At 52.8% G+C, this 17,151-nt stretch overlaps 4 protein-coding genes across 4 annotated transcripts; 2 read left to right on the plus strand and 2 right to left on the minus strand.

The window, feature by feature from the left end:
* Positions 1-2,653: 2,653 nt before the first annotated feature.
* On the minus strand, positions 2,654-5,861 carry K437DRAFT_256499 (uncharacterized protein). Its single transcript, XM_013387764.1, has 10 exons — positions 5,454-5,861; positions 5,152-5,389; positions 4,807-5,090; positions 4,670-4,743; positions 3,819-4,608; positions 3,608-3,758; positions 3,266-3,525; positions 3,092-3,209; positions 2,850-3,026; positions 2,654-2,787 (listed from the first exon to the last, which is right to left on the minus strand). Exons 1-10 carry the CDS (start codon positions 5,826-5,828, stop codon positions 2,708-2,710), a joined length of 2,547 nt encoding a protein of 848 aa, XP_013243218.1. The 5' UTR covers positions 5,829-5,861; the 3' UTR covers positions 2,654-2,707.
* A 559-nt stretch (positions 5,862-6,420) lies between these two features.
* K437DRAFT_256501 (uncharacterized protein) lies at positions 6,421-7,719 on the plus strand. The gene is made up of 5 exons (XM_013387765.1): positions 6,421-6,647; positions 6,728-7,056; positions 7,131-7,216; positions 7,290-7,479; positions 7,546-7,719. The coding sequence occupies exons 1-5, from the start codon at positions 6,548-6,550 to the stop codon at positions 7,594-7,596; spliced, it is 756 nt and encodes a 251-aa protein (XP_013243219.1). The 5' UTR covers positions 6,421-6,547; the 3' UTR covers positions 7,597-7,719.
* On the minus strand, positions 7,614-9,073 carry K437DRAFT_256502 (TIP41-domain-containing protein). The gene is made up of 4 exons (XM_013387766.1): positions 8,508-9,073; positions 8,179-8,446; positions 7,887-8,078; positions 7,614-7,815 (listed from the first exon to the last, which is right to left on the minus strand). The coding sequence occupies exons 1-4, from the start codon at positions 9,053-9,055 to the stop codon at positions 7,660-7,662; spliced, it is 1,164 nt and encodes a 387-aa protein (XP_013243220.1). The 5' UTR covers positions 9,056-9,073; the 3' UTR covers positions 7,614-7,659.
* A 2,979-nt stretch (positions 9,074-12,052) lies between these two features.
* On the plus strand, positions 12,053-14,581 carry K437DRAFT_120008 (putative FAT1-long-chain fatty acid transporter). The gene is made up of 4 exons (XM_013387767.1): positions 12,053-12,324; positions 12,400-12,530; positions 12,813-12,863; positions 12,950-14,581. Exons 1-4 carry the CDS (start codon positions 12,200-12,202, stop codon positions 14,560-14,562), a joined length of 1,920 nt encoding a protein of 639 aa, XP_013243221.1. The 5' UTR covers positions 12,053-12,199; the 3' UTR covers positions 14,563-14,581.
* Positions 14,582-17,151: the final 2,570 nt, after the last annotated feature.

Raw genomic sequence — 17,151 nt, forward strand, 5'->3', positions numbered from 1 at the left:
GGTTGCGAAAATATCATCAATAATTCTCCAGAAGTAGCCGTGCAGGAGCATCCACCAGGCGAATCTGGCAAGGAGGAGGAATAGCGACCAGCAGACACCAAGGCAACAACTCTGGGCTGAGCTATCTGTACAAGAAGTTTGGGCGCATGACGAGAAAAAAGTTGCAGAGGACAAGCTCGTCAAGGCAGCCGAAAAGGTCTCGAGAGTGATCATAGTGATTCCATTCCAAGCCCCATGACGAAAGAAACCATACCTGCAATTCTGACCAAGGAACTCGAAACTGCTTTGGCATTGCAGTCGGTTGCCACGGTAAATGGTGCTGAAGCATTGCCGGGCGTAATCGATGATTCTCAGAAAGGGCCAAAAATAGGCTCAGGGTTGTCATGCCTGTATAATCAAATGCGGTCGACTCTTCGAAGGAAAAAGGCGCTGCTTCTGAAAGTGCCGAGCTGGGTGCAACCTAAGCGAGTGGTGCTACAGTGCTTAACGAATTGAAGGTCGAGCTAGAGCACCCAGCAGCTGCAGCACATCGCAAGATCGAAGACTGAAGTAGCAAGAAGCCGAGCACAAAGATGAAAGGAGCAGCATGATCACGAAATGGCAACAGAAACTGAGAAAGCCAAGGAGCAAAAGTAGCAGCTCAAAGATGCTCGAGAGATGGCCACAGCTGCCGCTATTTCTGCAGTTGTTTCATGGCATGTCAAAGGGGCGAACGAGATTGAAGCCGCCAACAAGGCTGCGGAAGAAGAGAAAACTAACGACATAGTCCTGGATAGTGCCACTCTGGCTGCTAGTGTCAAGACTTTGCACAAGGTCACCCAGAAGGTGAAGAAAGACTCAGAAAATTCGGCTGCTGGAGGAGGCAGTGGACAAGGGGCATGCCGCGAATGTGCCCGATGTGACTGCAAGCAATGTTAAGCTTGTTCTGGAGAAGGTTTAAGTACAGGAAGCTAAGAGCTTGAACCGGCCGTTTGCACCTTGGCGGAATTTGCCAACCATGTTCAGAAGGATGCACCAAAGATGGACATGGACATATAGGAGAAGGAGCGCGCAACTGGCACCCTGCATGTTGCAACATCCCAAGATCACGTACGACAAAAGGGTCGACAGAAACGCAAATATCGCCGACCCGTTTACCAAGCCGCTGCAAAGAAAGCAATTGGAAACGTATTGCGCGACACTTCGCGTGCTTGAATGTACGAGAGAAGCTCTATTGAAGGAATGGCTTACTAGAACCAAGCTAGGATGCTCTGACCTCTTGTTGTTCTTGACGCAGAAGCAGTGGCAGCGCAGGCGCCTGGGTCCAAGCCAACGGAGCGAACTGCAGCAAGTCATGGCGAAGCAGGTCGAGGCAGCACAGCCATAGAATACCATCGAACATCATGGGAAGGTTCGAGAGTATGAGCCAAGCTACAGCAGCCGCACGTGAAAAGTCAGCACCTTGTGGATAAGGACCCACACGCATAACACCCAGAGTTCGTTCAACGGAGAGAATATTAAAATGTCAGAGCATCCTATGTTAACCGTAATGAGCCTTCCCTTTCAATGCTACGATTGTCGCCGATGACATCAACCACAGCTTCAATCGGAAATTTTCCAAACCCTCGAAATCAATCTACGCATTCCCACCGATGTTCTTGCTGCATATTATGATGTAAAGGAGTCCCACGCAACGTGTGCACGAGACAATGAGTCATCTGCAACTTCATCACAATATATGACTACACAAGCAAGACAGCTGATAAGGTGAGTCTGCCCTCTGACTGGGTTTCTTGGACTTGCATCATTTCGAAGCAAAGCCATACTCATCTGCAGCCGGTGTCACCTGAGTGAATGGAGGAAGGACGACATGGTATGTCGAAATCATCCCCGGACTCGCATCCAGATACCAGCTCCCGCAGTGCACTCGCCGTGGCCGACGACGCCACTCGCAAGCATGTATGTCTCTGATTCGGAAGGTGGATGCAACGGATGTGCTGTTCGACCGTTTCCAATGCCTTGACTGCCAGAGGCAGCCAGCGAAGAAGTCGAGGACGGACGACAATGGAAAATTTGTCAATTACCGCATCGACCAGTCGTTGTCGCAGCGCGGCATCACCCGCCAGCACAGCGTAGCTAACAACTCAGCGCAGAACGGGATTGCTGAAAAGCGAATGCTCGTTCCAAGATCGTATAGGCGCGATGTTGGCAGATGCAGCAATGTCTATCAATTTCTGGCCAAAAGCCATGACAGCAGCAATAGTTTGCTTGCTTAGGTCGTCAAGCGGTGACGTAGTCAAGTAAACATGCACTCTCCGTTCCAAAATAATCGCTGTACTCTGCACGATTCGAGATTTGAGGTCGCTAAGCAACGACGAAGAGCGGGCGGATCCCTACGGACGCGTTGATGACGATGATATATCAGACCTTGAAACTCAGCATAAGTTTGAAATACAGGACTTCAGCGTATGACGATGAACGACGACCCTGATGTACAGTGAGTCAGGCTCTTGACTAAATTTTGGATGAAGCTCTACAAGCAGCTTATTTCGACCAAGAGACTGGCGCCATCATGCGCTGGCGCTCACCGCTGCAAAAATATCAGCGGTTGTGGGCTCAACTCTGGCGTCTGGCACGAAAGAGGCCGCTATTGATAGTGCTGGGCTCGTCACAGCTGGCGAAATGCTGGTTTAGATGCATCATTGAAGTACATGGGATTACTAGTGCATCAAGAGGGCTCTTCCACGGTGGCCTGTCCTGAACGCGGCGATTGAGACGTGGGCACAGCCGCCTGGCCCTGAGGCAGCACTGATCGATGCAAGGTTAAGTCAATGAAAACATTCTTGATGATGTGCGGAAAGGGTGCCCACCTAGGTTCGCATTGAAGCCTTGGGGGCCACCCTTCATGTGAGAGGGGACAGGATGTGCACTGCTGTTTGGTCGCTGCAGCGTGTTGCCGGGTCCTCCAGGGGGCAGGCCACCACCAACAACGAAGATGGGTGCAGGCCCAGACGCAGGGACATTGCTCAAATGTGGGCTGTAGCCGCCTGGTTCAAATTTGACGGTCAGCACTTGGCAGCATCCGGCGACGCGGAAGAAATCAGACACTCACCCGCTGGTCCGTGGGGTGGCATCGGAGGCGAAAAGGGGGTTGGGGCAAAGTACGGGGCCGCCATAGACATAGGGGGCATGCCATGTGCTGCAGGGAAGGGTTGCCCTGGGGCAGGGCCCTGCATGAACCTCAACTTAGTAAAAGAAGCTCGGCGTGGTTGCATGCTGTGCTTACCTGAGGGAAGCGGTAAGGAGCACCCATAGGCGGGTACGCAAATCCGTACGGAGCAGGGCCAGCACCACCTGCGCTGCTCATGATAAATGGTTGATTCTGCATTGGCCCTCCAGACGCTACCTGCGCTGACGCAGGTACTGGGGATTTCGCAGCGGGAACTTCCGCGGATGTGAGGGGAGGCGGTAAGAAAGCTGCTGGTGTGCTCGCAGCGGGGGCAAAGATCTGTCGGAACGGCCTGCCGCTGAATGGCCACAGTGGACCTGCAGAACAAATGCCGGACATGGCATGATGTAAGCAATCCTGTTGGTTTGAGGCAGGCGGTACGACTCGGATGGTACGCACCTATCATGGTCGGATCACTCTTCCGTGGCGTTCTCACCGGACTGAACTCGCTAAAAACGTTCACAGGGGCGCCTCCGACAGGACGTTTGGGCTCGCGCAAGCCAAAGAATGGATTGGAACCTCGAGCAAGAGTCTGTGGCTCCTCCAATGTCTGCAACAGGAAGAATCCATAAGCGCTCAGCCTGGACAAGCCGGCCGAATCGAGACTCACAGAAGGGCCCGACGATACCGTTGCGAGCTGCACGGGCGGTACGGTCTGTGCAGGCTGCGAAGGCCCCGGTTTAAAGACTGCCGCACTTGGGTTGAAGGGCTTGAAAGCAGACGCTTTCGCGCTCAGCCGAGGTGCATTGGACGAGCTGGCAGCGCTGGCGGCGGGTGCTTTTTCTCGTCCCTGGTCGGAAGCTGGTGGATTCTGCGTCGTGTCATTACTAGATGCGCTAGCTCTGCTTTTATCAGGATTGAATGGGGGGATCTTGGGGATCGTCATCTTAGCCAGCGACGATTTGGCTTCCTCCGGGGTCTTGAATGGAGATGCTTCGTCGATCTTTGGAAGCCTGCACGGGGCGCTTGCTTGACCGGAAGAAGGCGTAGATGACGACAGAGATCCTGTCGTGGAGTCATCGGCAGCCTGCTTGTGTGGGGCGATGCCAGGAATGTCAGCGGGCGCCGGCGACTTGAGCTTGAACGTCGAGCCCCAATTCTTCAATTCAGCAAGACGTTGGTCCTTTTCCTTCTTCGCTTGCTGATGCTGCAAAGCTGCTGCCCTTGACTGCTCCTTCTGCACAAATCTGTTAAACTCGTCATATACCATGGACTTGTCTTTCTTTGATACGGGTGCAGTAGCAGCTGCACCTCGGACAGCAGCACCATTTTCGCCCGAAGATCTGGCGATTGCAGCTTGGCTCACAGCGGCCAGATTCGTCCGGCCTGAAGCACCCTGAGAAGACAATCTCCGGGCGGGTGGCACGTATGCATTTGGGCTCCTTTGAACAGCACCGTATCTGATGCAGGCAGGAAATCGTCAGAATCTCAACAATCTTCTGCGCATGCTTTCTGACGCACTTGTCCTCCTCGTTAAGTCCAGAATCATCTTTCTGACCTCGCTCTTCGGCAAGATGAGCATCATTAGTGGCCGTCTGCAAATAGGAGCCCGTTAGCTCATCTGCGCTGTTATCGGGCCGCCGAAAGTTAAGACTCACGCTCATAATCTCCGCTGCTAATCTTGCTGCCTCCTTCTCCCGGACAGCGAAATCGACACCGCTCTTGTCCAGTTTCGTGGTGTACAACTCCTCGTTGTAATCCGTCTTGAGCCCGAATTTGGCTTCATTGGTGGCAAATTGATCCCATCTGCCGCCCGCCGCACTCAACCCCGCCCCTGGACCTAAGTCTGGCACGTTTCCGTCGTCTGACCACTTCTGCAACGACCTCCCAGCACCGCCATCAGCAATTCTGCTTGCAGAGATCTCGACGTCTGTCCGGAAATCTATGCAACCGAGCGCAGGATTAGCGTACGAGACCCCGATGCGACATCACAAGATACACACCTGATCGCGCTTGCCTGTCTTCACGCACACTTGGCCCGAACTTGACATCAGTAGCTTCCAGTTCTGACACATCTCTCCCGGGGATGAGCAAACTCTGTAAAGGGCCTTCCGGCTGTGCTGAATCTTTGAGTCTGTAAGCCTGGGACAGCAAAACCCCCAAGTCACCCGCGTCGGTCATCACGGCAGCAAGGATTCCGACATATTTGCAATCTGCTGTTTTCACGATGACTTGGCAGCCCTGAAAAGAATGTACAAGGCATTAGCACCACAGGTCTGACCTTGACAGTCAAAATAAGCCTCACAATCAAGGCGACGGTAAGCATGGCCATGCGGGTCCGCATCAATTCGTCAATCTGCGGATCGGCATATGATGTGGTAGAAGCAGGAGAGGAAGGAGGTCCAGTGCCGTTGACCACTGTGCTGCTCTGCTTCTTGGCAGGGAGGTTGTAACCCGACCCTGACGATGCAGCAATCTCCCTTGGCCCGCTCTGTCCACCACCTGCATGTTGGGCTGCGGGATCCCATCGAGCTTGTTGTTGAGCTGCAGTGTATGGCTTGCCGGTGCTACCGCCAGTCGGAGCAGCACCCAGACCATGAGATTGACCTCCGCCATAACTTTGCCTCTTTGGCGCTGGACCTGCACTCCTGCCGCGTCCGGCTGCGCTGGACGAGCTCATATTTCGCACAGGGAGGCTGTGCTCCGGGGACCGCTTTGGAGGATGTATCAGTTTCGTATGTGGCCCGATTGCCGTCAGAACATTACCGTCTTCCCGTGAGCTGATCCGTGGAACGCTCCTGGGCCGTAAAGCTCTGGTGTCTGCTTCCAATCATGCGCGTCACAACAGAAGATCGATCCGCCAGCGGCGAGAGCAGGCGTTTAGGAGATGCCAGCCTCGTCGCAGCTCACGAATGAGCCCTTAAGAGAATTTGTAGCAGCTCCTTAGGCGGCGTCCGAGCCCAAGTCCAGATCATAACCCTTATGAAATTGTATGATACTTGTTGGATTCGAATTGGATCTGGATCTGGATTTGTACAGTGTCCAGCGTCCCTTGTCAAGCGGGCACCAGCCTGCGACGGTGAAGTCGCTACGGCCAAGACGGCTGTCGCTCGCGGAAGGTGGAAACGGGCGGCAGGGGGCACGCGGTGATCCCTTTATCGAATCAAGAGGCACTGCACCTGCCTTCTTAGCATCTGGACTGAGGATGAGCAAGCCCACTTAACCAGCAGAGCACCATGTTGCTTTCTTCCAATCACATCCAGTCATCGAAGAATCAACTTCCACACCGCAGTAGTGACAGGTCCTTCGATCGAAGTCTCTACGTCTACCTTTCTCATTGCGACTTTTGATTCACAGCTGAATCCTGAATCGAGGAGCTGGACAGCATCAGGCAACAAGATGCGGGCTTCAATGATGCAAGTGGCCGCAGCCAAGTACATGGCATATATCCTCTTGCTAGCATTGTCGCCATTGCTGGCCGCAGCGCAATCCGATGACAGTGGGTCCTGCCCGAGGTAGCATCGCTAATGGCGGGACTGGTGCTAATCTCACATATATACTTCTTCCTTCGCTTTGCAGCGCCACAGCTGGGCATTACAACCTCATTCCCGGGGAACGAACTCTCGCTTGTCAAGAATGGACAGCTCAACCGAGTCGTCTTCTCCATCTCCAACCTGCCCTCAGCAGACCGTGTGTTGACTCTGGAAGGCATCACCGGTGCATTCTTGAATCAGAAGAAGCTTGATGGGCAAAGGGGAAGAGTGGTCCGTAACATGACCACCACAAAGCTCAAGAGCGTGCCTTTGCGCATGGTAGGCGGCAAGCCCGTGCAGGTGCCGTACGACTTCCACTCCGAGTTCAAACCACAAAATATGGATGTCGAGTTCCGCCTGCTTGTCGCTGACGGCGTGAGAGAAGGAGCTTAGGACATGGAGGCTAGTGCGTCTACTGACAAAAACAATGCTGACTTGGGTTTGGACAGCAAACGAGTAAGGCCCATAACCTGCTCGCGTACAAGGGCAGCGTGACTATCGTTGAACCTCCGAAAAGTTGGTTTGACATCCAATTGTGAGCCCCATGCGGTTACGCCGAATGCCCTTTGTCAAAATGCTTATTTTGAACCTGTCCTGATGTATCCCAGGCTTTCGCTGTACGCACTGTTGGCCGCTGGCATCGCCTTCTCCGGGTCGTTTGCTTATAAGTCATACCTTGGAGGCTCCAAGCGGAAAGGTGGAAGCACGCGCAAAGCTGTTGAGCCAGCGACAGCTGCAAGCGTGGCCGCTCAAAGTCCCGCGGCATCGTCTAAAACGGGGTACGAGGAGGATTGGATTGTGAGTCTGGCTTCAAGTCGTGACTTCGTATTTTGTTTGCTGAAGGTCGCAAACAAAAATTCACAGCCCGAGCAGCATCTCCGTACTCGCTCAAAAAAAGGCAAGGGAAAGTCGTAAGAAGACACTTTCTATAGGGAAAAATGAAATTTGAATGCCTGCAGTTGCTATTCCCCAGTGCAATCATCGTTGTAAGCATTCAACTACAGCGCTCTCTCCTTGCCATGGTGGTAACTGATCTCCCATCAGGGCGTGTGTGGGTGATTTTGTCATGATTTGTGCTACCCAATTCGGATCTGTGAGGGGAGACAAGTCGTTTGGTCTATACGGCGGCAGCTTCTGTTAAACCGATCGAAGAACATTGTCAGCTTCAAGCGGGGCACTTTCTGGAGACAAAAGCATCCACATACCGCTCTAAGAGCATCGTATGGCCACTGGACACCCTGAAGGTCGCGAATGATGCGGCATGAGTGGGCCGGATTCGGTGCGAATGCACCAGTAGAGAAGGGGACGAAGAGTCGGGTGTCAAAGATGCGGAATGCGACTTTGTCTACCCTGAGGAAGAAGCGCTGAAGAACCAAGAGACAGGACGGCATGACCCTCTATACGCAGATGCAGCGAGTGAGGTAACGTTGTTGGAATATTAATGAAGCTGAGCGCAATAGCAGACTGCCGAGTGACTTGCACTGCTGTTGGACTTACAACTTTGATCGACAATACGCTCGTACCATTGTCGCCCAACTCATCCTCGAACAGGACCATCTCATTGAAAAACAAGATGGGCTCGCTGCCCGCGCCAAGCCTCTCAACTGGAATCCGGTCTTGTGTTGGATGTGATGCTGGAACGAAATCCCCCTCGGCAGATTCGGACGATGGCATTCCTGAAGAGAGGGAGCCGGCCCATGTGCAGGAGTACGTCCAGTCGTACTTTCTGGAGTTAGAAGCAAGTGGCATGGTGCCTCCTTGAGACCTGACGAGGCGAACCCACATCAGCATCTCAGCCTTGTTTCCCAAGCCGCAGTCGCACTGACCGGTTTTTGCCCCACTCTTTCGCGTATGAGACTTTCAGGAGTGACGTTTCAAGCTCTGTAGAAGCCCCAGGATTGCGAAGTTTTCCTTTGCCTTTGTTTTTTGGATGGACACCGTTGATGCTACAGAGCGCATCAGTTGCATTCAAGGTGTAATAAGTGTCGGTTGGCTCATGATGCAGGGTGAGGGAGTTGTGTGGAAAGACCATCTCTGGCGGAGGTATACCGAGCAGGTCTGCCATTTCGTCCATCTCTTGCGCATTACCGATGGGCCCAATTACGGCTGTGACGGTCCACCCGGCGACGTGGATCGCTTTGTGTTCGATTTTGATTTGAGGCAGAACTTGGCCCGCTTGGGAGGTGGTCGCGGACGCTGGCGTTAAAGAAGCAGTGGGCTGCTCATGCTCGATGACCTTGTGGCCGACGCGGTAATCAACACCATTGACATTTTTGTCTTGCCATTGCCAACTTTCACTTTCAAAGTTGACACCGGCATCGACATTGGGGGCGGAGAGCCGAGAAGGGAATGACGCTTCATACGAAGAAGGCATGGTATTCTGCGCTCCGCGCCCATCCGTGAGTGTTGCTGTTGCTACTGCTCGATGCCTTCGAAACTCTAAATGTAAGCGCCGTGAAGGTTTCCACTCGCAGCGACCGTGAGTCAGGACACTGAACAAGTACAACCTTCTACATGCACTCTCACGAGCGACGCGCTGGCGATCGACGACAGACTAATTCACGAGTCACGACGGAACCAGATCCAGGTGTCAGATGTCAGCATGTCCGACACGTGTCGGCGCTCATCGATGAGCTTCCAGATGTTCAGTCGAAGCGGGCCAAATGATGAATGAAGACATGAAGCCGTGCGGTGACAATGAAGCGATGAGTTGGATAGTTTTGAGCGCGGCTCACGGGTCGCGGCAAGCAAAGCGAGAGTCCCGCTATGCCCAATGTTCATCTCTGCTGCTGTGCATGATTTTCGTACTGTAAGCTGTTGCATCGTACCTAGACAAGTGCTTCGAGCCCGTTCCGCTCCACTTATTTTCAAGGACGAAGCATCAATTTGGCACACCTTGCTTCACATCGCGTTTGTCATTGTCCATCCAATCTAATGCTCCCCATGTACATTCTGTCTATGATCTACATCATTTGCAAATGCGATTATGACCTCCTAGGGCCTGCTGTGTTTCTGGTGGCCACCATCACGACCTAACAAACGCGACCAACGCTTTATGTCAACCTGGCACTCGCAAGGAGACCAGATATCCCTACTTCCTGCCGTCGAAGGCGCGACAGCTGACAATTCTCTACATTTAAAGACTTGCAAATGATTCGCATTACTAAGTGCATGCACTATTTATTCAGTCAAGTCTTTAGTTCGCAGCAAGAATTTGAGCGTCATCTAATTCATGTTCCTCTGGCTTGAAGGAACACATGAGCTGACCCTTCTCGTCATCATATGTTTTCGTATAACACAAGTCCTCCATCATGGCCATGATGATCACCCATCAATCCCACGTATCAATTTATCAAGGACAACCATGTGCAAGTCTCAAAGCCCCGCTTGACAAAGCGATCAGTGGTACTTTCTCGCTTTGCGCGCATTGGTTTCCCCCATCCTGGCACTGTCTCCACCGTCTCCAACAACTTCTGAGGGAGAGAACCGTGCATTGGGCCAGAGTAGATAAACGTTTGGCTGACTAATCCTATCACCAAGAGTGACCAGTGAGTTCCTTCATTGGTGTTATGGGTATTAGCACACCTTCCGCGCCTGATGTGACGAATTGTTTCTAGCCCTGCAGCGAAACAAACGATATACTGCCCGAAAGCTTTCACGCCCAGCGTCACCTACACCATCACCTTTGAAGGCTTCGAGCCTGTGTCCAGTGCTTGGAGATATATTTCTCCAAAGATACTTCGTGAGAATCAGTATCAATCATATACGTTTCAAGCCTGTTCTGCAATTCGGCTGTTCCAGTCCGTTCCACGGTGCGTTATTATCATGAGTCGATCTGTCTCGATCCCCAGGAGTTTTGGTGTCAGTTGATCCATTGTGTCAGGCGTCGCTGAAGGACAGAAGATGAACGACGCACCAGGTTCGTGCGCCGATCATGGCTTATGATGTCGCCGGCCGACCGTCAGTCGTCACCAGCAGCGGTCGTCCAAGCGTTCAGCCGCAGCGGCAAGTGTACCGAACACAGATCGGGTTCAGCTTCCATCAATCAACATATTTGTTTGACATGTGCAGTCCATCTTGTGTATGCATAGAAATTTTCTTGCATCGCATAAAGAGTAGCTACACGCATCTCATCGCGTTCCCTCGATGAATCTATTCCCCAACGAATTCACTGCAGTCTGTCCAGAAAGTGACTCGCACTTGATCCCACTACTTCTGGCCCTCTGCTCTTTGGAGGTCGCGACCTGCCTGCCCCAAAGTGATCCACGGTGACAAACGTAGAGCAGCATGTATTACATGAATGCTCGTCCAGCCCTGTGTATCATGCTACGGCTCTTGCTCATTTTCCAACATAAGAAGCTGGCAACCAAAGAGCACCCGGAAAAGTGTATTTAATGAAGAGTTAGTAAGATTTGGTGCCTCGAATGATGGCCGGGATCGAGATGAAGATCCCAGGCGCCATCTTCACGGTGTACAATGTGGAAGAAACATGCTTATGTGCCGTACAATTGAACCTAGCGAGAATGGACGGCGGTGAAGAAGTGAAGCAATTTGTTCAAGGTCGATGCTTCGCACTTGGGAAAGTAGAGCGGAACGGGCTCGCAGCCCCTTGTCTGGGTACAAAGCAACAACTTTGGAACGAAAATCAACAACCATGTGCAAACATATATGCTGGAGACTTTGACTTGTTTGGAGAGATCAGAGAATTGTCAGAAATTGCGCATGGGCCACCCTGCAGCCTGCTACTCTTGCCATCGGTTCTTGTAGCATCCGCATGCTGTTACACGTGACTCGGCCCTCGTGTCGTGTCTCAGGGCTCGCGAATTGCTTCTAGATTTCTTCCTCCAGTCGGTTTTTAGGAGTCTACGTGACAAGATGCTACTAAAGAATGAAAAGTGAATATGGTATGTTAGACGTAACGTGTCAAGACTGCAAGAAAGAGTGGGAAGGAGAGACAAGTGAGAATGAGAGTGATCGGCTAGGCGTGACGCGGCGGAAACATGCATCGCTGGAGTCACGGAACGACACTCGGCATCCAGGCTGTTTCACGCGATATGAGCCGGGTGACCGAATGTAACGGTAACCGAGGGAGAAAGAGGATGGCTGGATGGCTGGCTCTATTTGGGGGATCATCCTGGTCCCCAGAGCGAGCAAGCGATCACAAGGGATCAAGGAGACCAGCTGTGAGGAAGAGAGAGCCTTGATCTCAATAATCGCTGCCATTCAGTCATCACAGTAGACAGTTAGACACCCGCCCCAGTCTCTCCTCCCTCTTGTTGCGTCTCCGCCGGCCGTCCCCGCATCACTCCTCTTGACTGTGGGCTGCGAACTCGTCTCTCTTTTCCATCCTCCATCAACATAAACGGTTCATCTTCTTTCCCTTTCCCCTCTACATACACCCGTCGCTCGTCGTTGATGCTATTCCCATTCTTAGCATTTCCTCTTTTGGTCATTCTTATAGTCGAGCCCGACTCTCTCACCCGTCAACAGCCAACAGACAAGTCCCACTTTCCCCACAATGGCTGCCTCGTCTAAACTTCTCAACGCCGCCGTTGGTGTCGCCGTTGCTGCCTACCTGGATGCAAAACATGGTATCGGCGCAGACCTTCACCTCGCTCGTGCCATTGGCACCGCTTCCATCAAGTGAGCGCACCCCTCCTCTCTCACATCTGACCTTGCTGGCTTTGCCCTATCTGACCCCACTGCCGACTCCAATAGGCACAAACTTCGCAGCCTCCGCAGTCGTCCCTCTCTTTGGCACTTCTTCCACGACACTGCGCAAAAGTATCCCAATGACATCTGCTACATTTACGCGGGAAAGTCGTGGTCCTGGAAAGATGTGGAGATTGGTACGTACCTCAACAAACTGTCTGCGCCGCCCTCCCCTCTTTCTTTTCTCCATCTCTTGTTTCCTCGTCCTCCTTCTTGTCTGGGCGTGGCGCATCTATCCAGCAATGATGAGAAACTTCTACAGCACCTCTGCAGTTTTAGCAGCCAGGTCAGCTAGCACAGGAACGCTGGATCCTACCAGCGTTCCGATGATTGCCCCTCCTACACTTGATCTGAGCCGCTCAAGTCTCTAACCAAGTGAGTGTCAAAGCTGACGCCCTTCTCCTTTGCCAAACAAACAGAATCGCGGAGGATTGCCAACTATCTCATCTCCCTCGACCTTCAATCAGGCGGTATGTATGCCCAACCGCCTCCCCACCCTAAAGCCTTATGGAAAGTTTTCTGACTCTTCGCCACGCCTGTGGCCATCAACATCCAGACCGCATCGCTATTTTCATGGGCAACAGCGCTAGCTTCGTGATCCTTTGGCTTGCCTGCCTTTCTGCCAACATTGTGCCGGCTTTCATCAACACTAGTCTCACTGGAAAGGGTCTTGAGCATTGCATCAATATATCGAAAGCCAAGGCGGTCATTTTTGAGCCGGAACTTGAGTCTGCCCTCGCAGAAGTGAAACACACTCTTGCTAGCAGCATTGCTCACTACGTTCGCTTCGACGATGGAGTCAGGTACCCCAGCGAAAAATCTGGCTCTCCTGCATCACGGATTGCGAACGCCCTCGATGTCAACTTCCAGATACTCAGCGGTCACAGTACTAAGGAAATTCCTGAGCAACGCCGCACCCCCGTCACCGAAGCTAGTCCCGCCGCTTTGATCTACACTTCAGGCACCACTGGACTTCCCAAGGCTGCGCTCTGTTCGCACGGGAGAATGGGAGTCGCAGTCGTCATGTGGCCATCTCTCAATGAATGGAAGCGCAGCGACCGTATCTACACCCCCATGCCGCTCTACCACAGCTCTGCCGCCTTCCTATGCGTGGCTGCCTCTTGGTACGGCAGTTCCACAGTCATCATCGGTCGGAAGTTTAGCGCTACTCGATTCTGGGACGAAGTGCGTGCAAACAATGCTACAGTTATACAATACATTGGCGAAATCTGCAGATATCTCCTTGCGGTACCGCCAAGGGCCGATGACAAGGACCACAACGTCAGGATGGCTTATGGCAACGGCATGCGGCCCGATGTATGGAACAGATTCAGGGACCGCTTCGGAGTTCCCATCATCTCAGAATTCTACGCCAGCAGCGAAGGCAATGGTGCATTGGTGAACTACAACTCCGGTCCTTTCGGTAGCGGAGGAGTCGGTCGGTTCGCAAAACTTGCCAGCAGAGCCGTCCCTGACTACAAGATCATTCGCGTGGACCCCATCTCGGAAGACATTTACCGTGACCCCAAGACCGGGCTGTGTGTGGAATGCGCTCCTGGCGAATCTGGCGAGTTCTGCGCTAGGATCGTCACTTCGAAACCGCACGCACAGTTCCAAGGCTATGCGGACAACGTGGCCGCAACCCAAAAGAAAATTGCCGTCGACGTTCTTCAGAAAGGCGATGCTTGGTTCAGGTCCGGAGATCTAATGAAGAAGGATGCCGACGGTTTCTTCTGGTTCGGCGATCGCATGGGTGACACTTTCAGATGGAGGTCAGAAAACGTCAGTACGGCGGAGGTCAGCGCTGCACTGGGAGAGATTCTCGAAGAAGCGAATGTCTACGGTGTGCTCGTCCCTTCGCACGACGGCAGGGCGGGCTGCGCTGCCATCCCCGTCAGCGCCACCAAGGCGATCGACTACAAGAAGTTGGCCTCCCACGCAAGGTCGCGCCTGCCAAAATACGCAGTACCGCTCTTTCTACGTGTCGTACCCGCCATAGAAGCCACAGGAACCGTCAAGCAGTTGAAGGGAAATCTGCGCAACGAAGGAATCGACCCTACCAAGGTCGGCACTGACCCGCTCTTCTGGCTGCCCCCCGGTTCAGATGCGTACAAGCCTTTTACCCACAAGGACTTCAAAGACCTCAAAGCTGGCCTCGTCAAGCTTTAGTTTTAGCTCTTCGCCTCCCGTAGATCGATCGCGACTTTTAGAACGACTTGCAGTGATGATGTGAAGGAATTGTAAACAGGCCTGAAAACGCTCCCACCTCACTAGCCCTCTGCTCACGACCATTGTACCTGTCCGGTCGTCTTGCCCGCATGCCTGCACTTGCAGTGAAGCCTTCAGCATCGATCCTTAGCGGTTCGCTGTCGAAGGCGGTCCCTAGTCCGGCGCCAACCCGCTGAAAGCTGCCTATCAGGACCCTGCGGATCCAGTGGCAGCCCTGAGAGGATGAATGCGGAGTAGGAGTCACCAGCCAAGCGTCATGACTCACATCGCCTCGATTCTCGCGCCGGGGAGTGCACTCTGAGACATGATCTAACCGCGTTCGGGATTTCCATCAGCGCGGGGCCAATTACGGAAAGGGTAAAGCTCTCATGATTGATGACATAATCTCAATTCTGCTTCTAAGTATACTCGCGAGTGGAATCCAAGCGTTCTCAATTTTACCCTACCTGTTTGAACTCGACCATATGTCATCCCATCGTCGCCTATGTTCGATCCTTTCGGACTTGTACAGAATCTGTACTTTCGATCGTCTCCTACCAAAATATTCTGGATTGTCCCGCACGCTGTCCATTGGCTCGCAATTTACAGCCAACATGGCGCCAACCCACTGTGTTTCAAGGTGCGCTTTTCGCCATGTGGCCCATTCTATATTAGCGTACGCCACACGCCTCATTTTGGTGCCATTCGATAGTGCGTCTCCTGCGCTTTCTGCGGATGTGTTTTCATAGCCTTTTCATCACGCTGTCGCTCCAAAGCTGCTCAAACCCTCGCCTTGCCTTTTTCTGACGTTCCACAACCTTCTCAGCTCTCCCACTCGCTGCTCGCTGCAGCCTCCGATGGCAGACACTCCGACGGCAGACACTCACTCCGAACACTCGAACGCCCATTGTTCGTGCCAAATTTACACCCGTTCATTCTGCCCATTTATTTGTTCATATTGACCCTGCCTTTGTCCGCCCTGCACTGCGCTCTTTGCCTTCAACTCATTTGCCGGGCTTTGGCAATGTGGCTGTTCCCTGATTTCGTTCACCCCACCACCCAACTGCGCACTGTTCCACTTCGCGGCTTCAAACAACTTATTCCCGATGTTGACTTTCTGGCTGAAGCCAACACGTTGATCAGTTTCCCTCCCTCCTCCACTTTGATTTGCTACTTTCTCTCAGAGTATCCATCCAGGACTTTACGAAGCTGACGTGCAGATATTGCCGTCCGGACCTTTTTGGTCGCTACCTGCGCCTATCAATCCCCTCCTCGGTGAGAGCTTCCCGAGGCAAGTCTTGCTCGGCCGGAGTGCAGAGGGTCAGCCAAAGGTCATGTACCACGGGTTGCGGAGGGCCAGCGGATGCGTTGCTGTCGCAGACGGCCGATGCTCAAAACATTCCGCAATGGCTTTTCCGGATTCCACCGAGGGACTTACGGCTTTGCACCGCGGTGCTTTAAATCCTTAAACTTGCATTTTTATATCTTTTGAAGATTCATCCCAACATTGAAGAAGTTCAACAAGCAAATCCTCAAAGATGTCGCTCGCTCAATACCCAACGCGGTGACGGGCCAGCAGCAAGAGCAGCATGAGGTACAATGGTGCTTGTATGCGCACACGATTTGTCCTGTTGATGCCGAGTCGGAGCTCTTCGCCTATGGAGGACGCGCACATTGGCCGTTCGTCCAGAATTGCCAAATGCACTCTTCAACATGAGAAGAAAAGCTTCCTTGCGCCAAACGAAGATACTTCACATGACAGCCAAACCCTTCTGCGATGCTGCATGCTTTCTCATCACACAATGTGACCATATGCGTTTCACCACAGCGCAATGTAACCGGCTTTTGCTGCTACGCATGGGTCCTATTGGTTTGCATGACGAATCAGAACAGTTGGACTATCGGCGACGCGGGAGCTGGCCTGTTTGGACGGTGATACGTCAGTGCAGGAAGACATGACATGGGCGTCTTTGCATCGCACGGTGGTGACATGCGCCGAATCACCGTCTTCACGGTCCAGACTTTCCATTGCAGCCGCTTTCACGGGGCATTGCATAGACTTATATTTGAGAGCCATTCGGCGTAACACCGTCCAAGGCCAATTCGAGCGTAGGGGCTATATTTCCGTCGGCGCTCAAAGCTACGCCTGGCAGAGGCAATGCTTGGAATATACCTCGGCAGCTAAGTAGGCTCAAGGGGGGCTTTTTGCTTTGCGGACCGTTTCAAGAGAGGCAGACATTCGTGCTCGCTGCTGGAGATGCCGCTGATGAGACATGGCACCTTGAGGATAAATCATTCGACTCACTCAACGGACGGAGGTACTTGAAAGAGCTTCGAAATGATCTGTGTGCTACGTTGATCGTGCAGTTAGGCTCGACAGCGAAGCCGTACGGCATCCCATCGTTCACCGTGGTGAAGCAGAGGCAGAAAGTGAGTCCGGATCGCAGTAGACGAGCGCACGCTGCAACGGAGACAACAATCGGAAGAACGTTGAAACGTATTATACTGGCATGCGTGCACGGGATAAACCTATGTATCGATCCAAAGGAT

Source organism: Tilletiaria anomala (genome assembly GCF_000711695.1).
Source record: "Tilletiaria anomala UBC 951 chromosome Unknown K437scaffold_41, whole genome shotgun sequence".
Lineage (NCBI taxonomy): Eukaryota > Fungi > Basidiomycota > Exobasidiomycetes > Georgefischeriales > Tilletiariaceae > Tilletiaria > Tilletiaria anomala.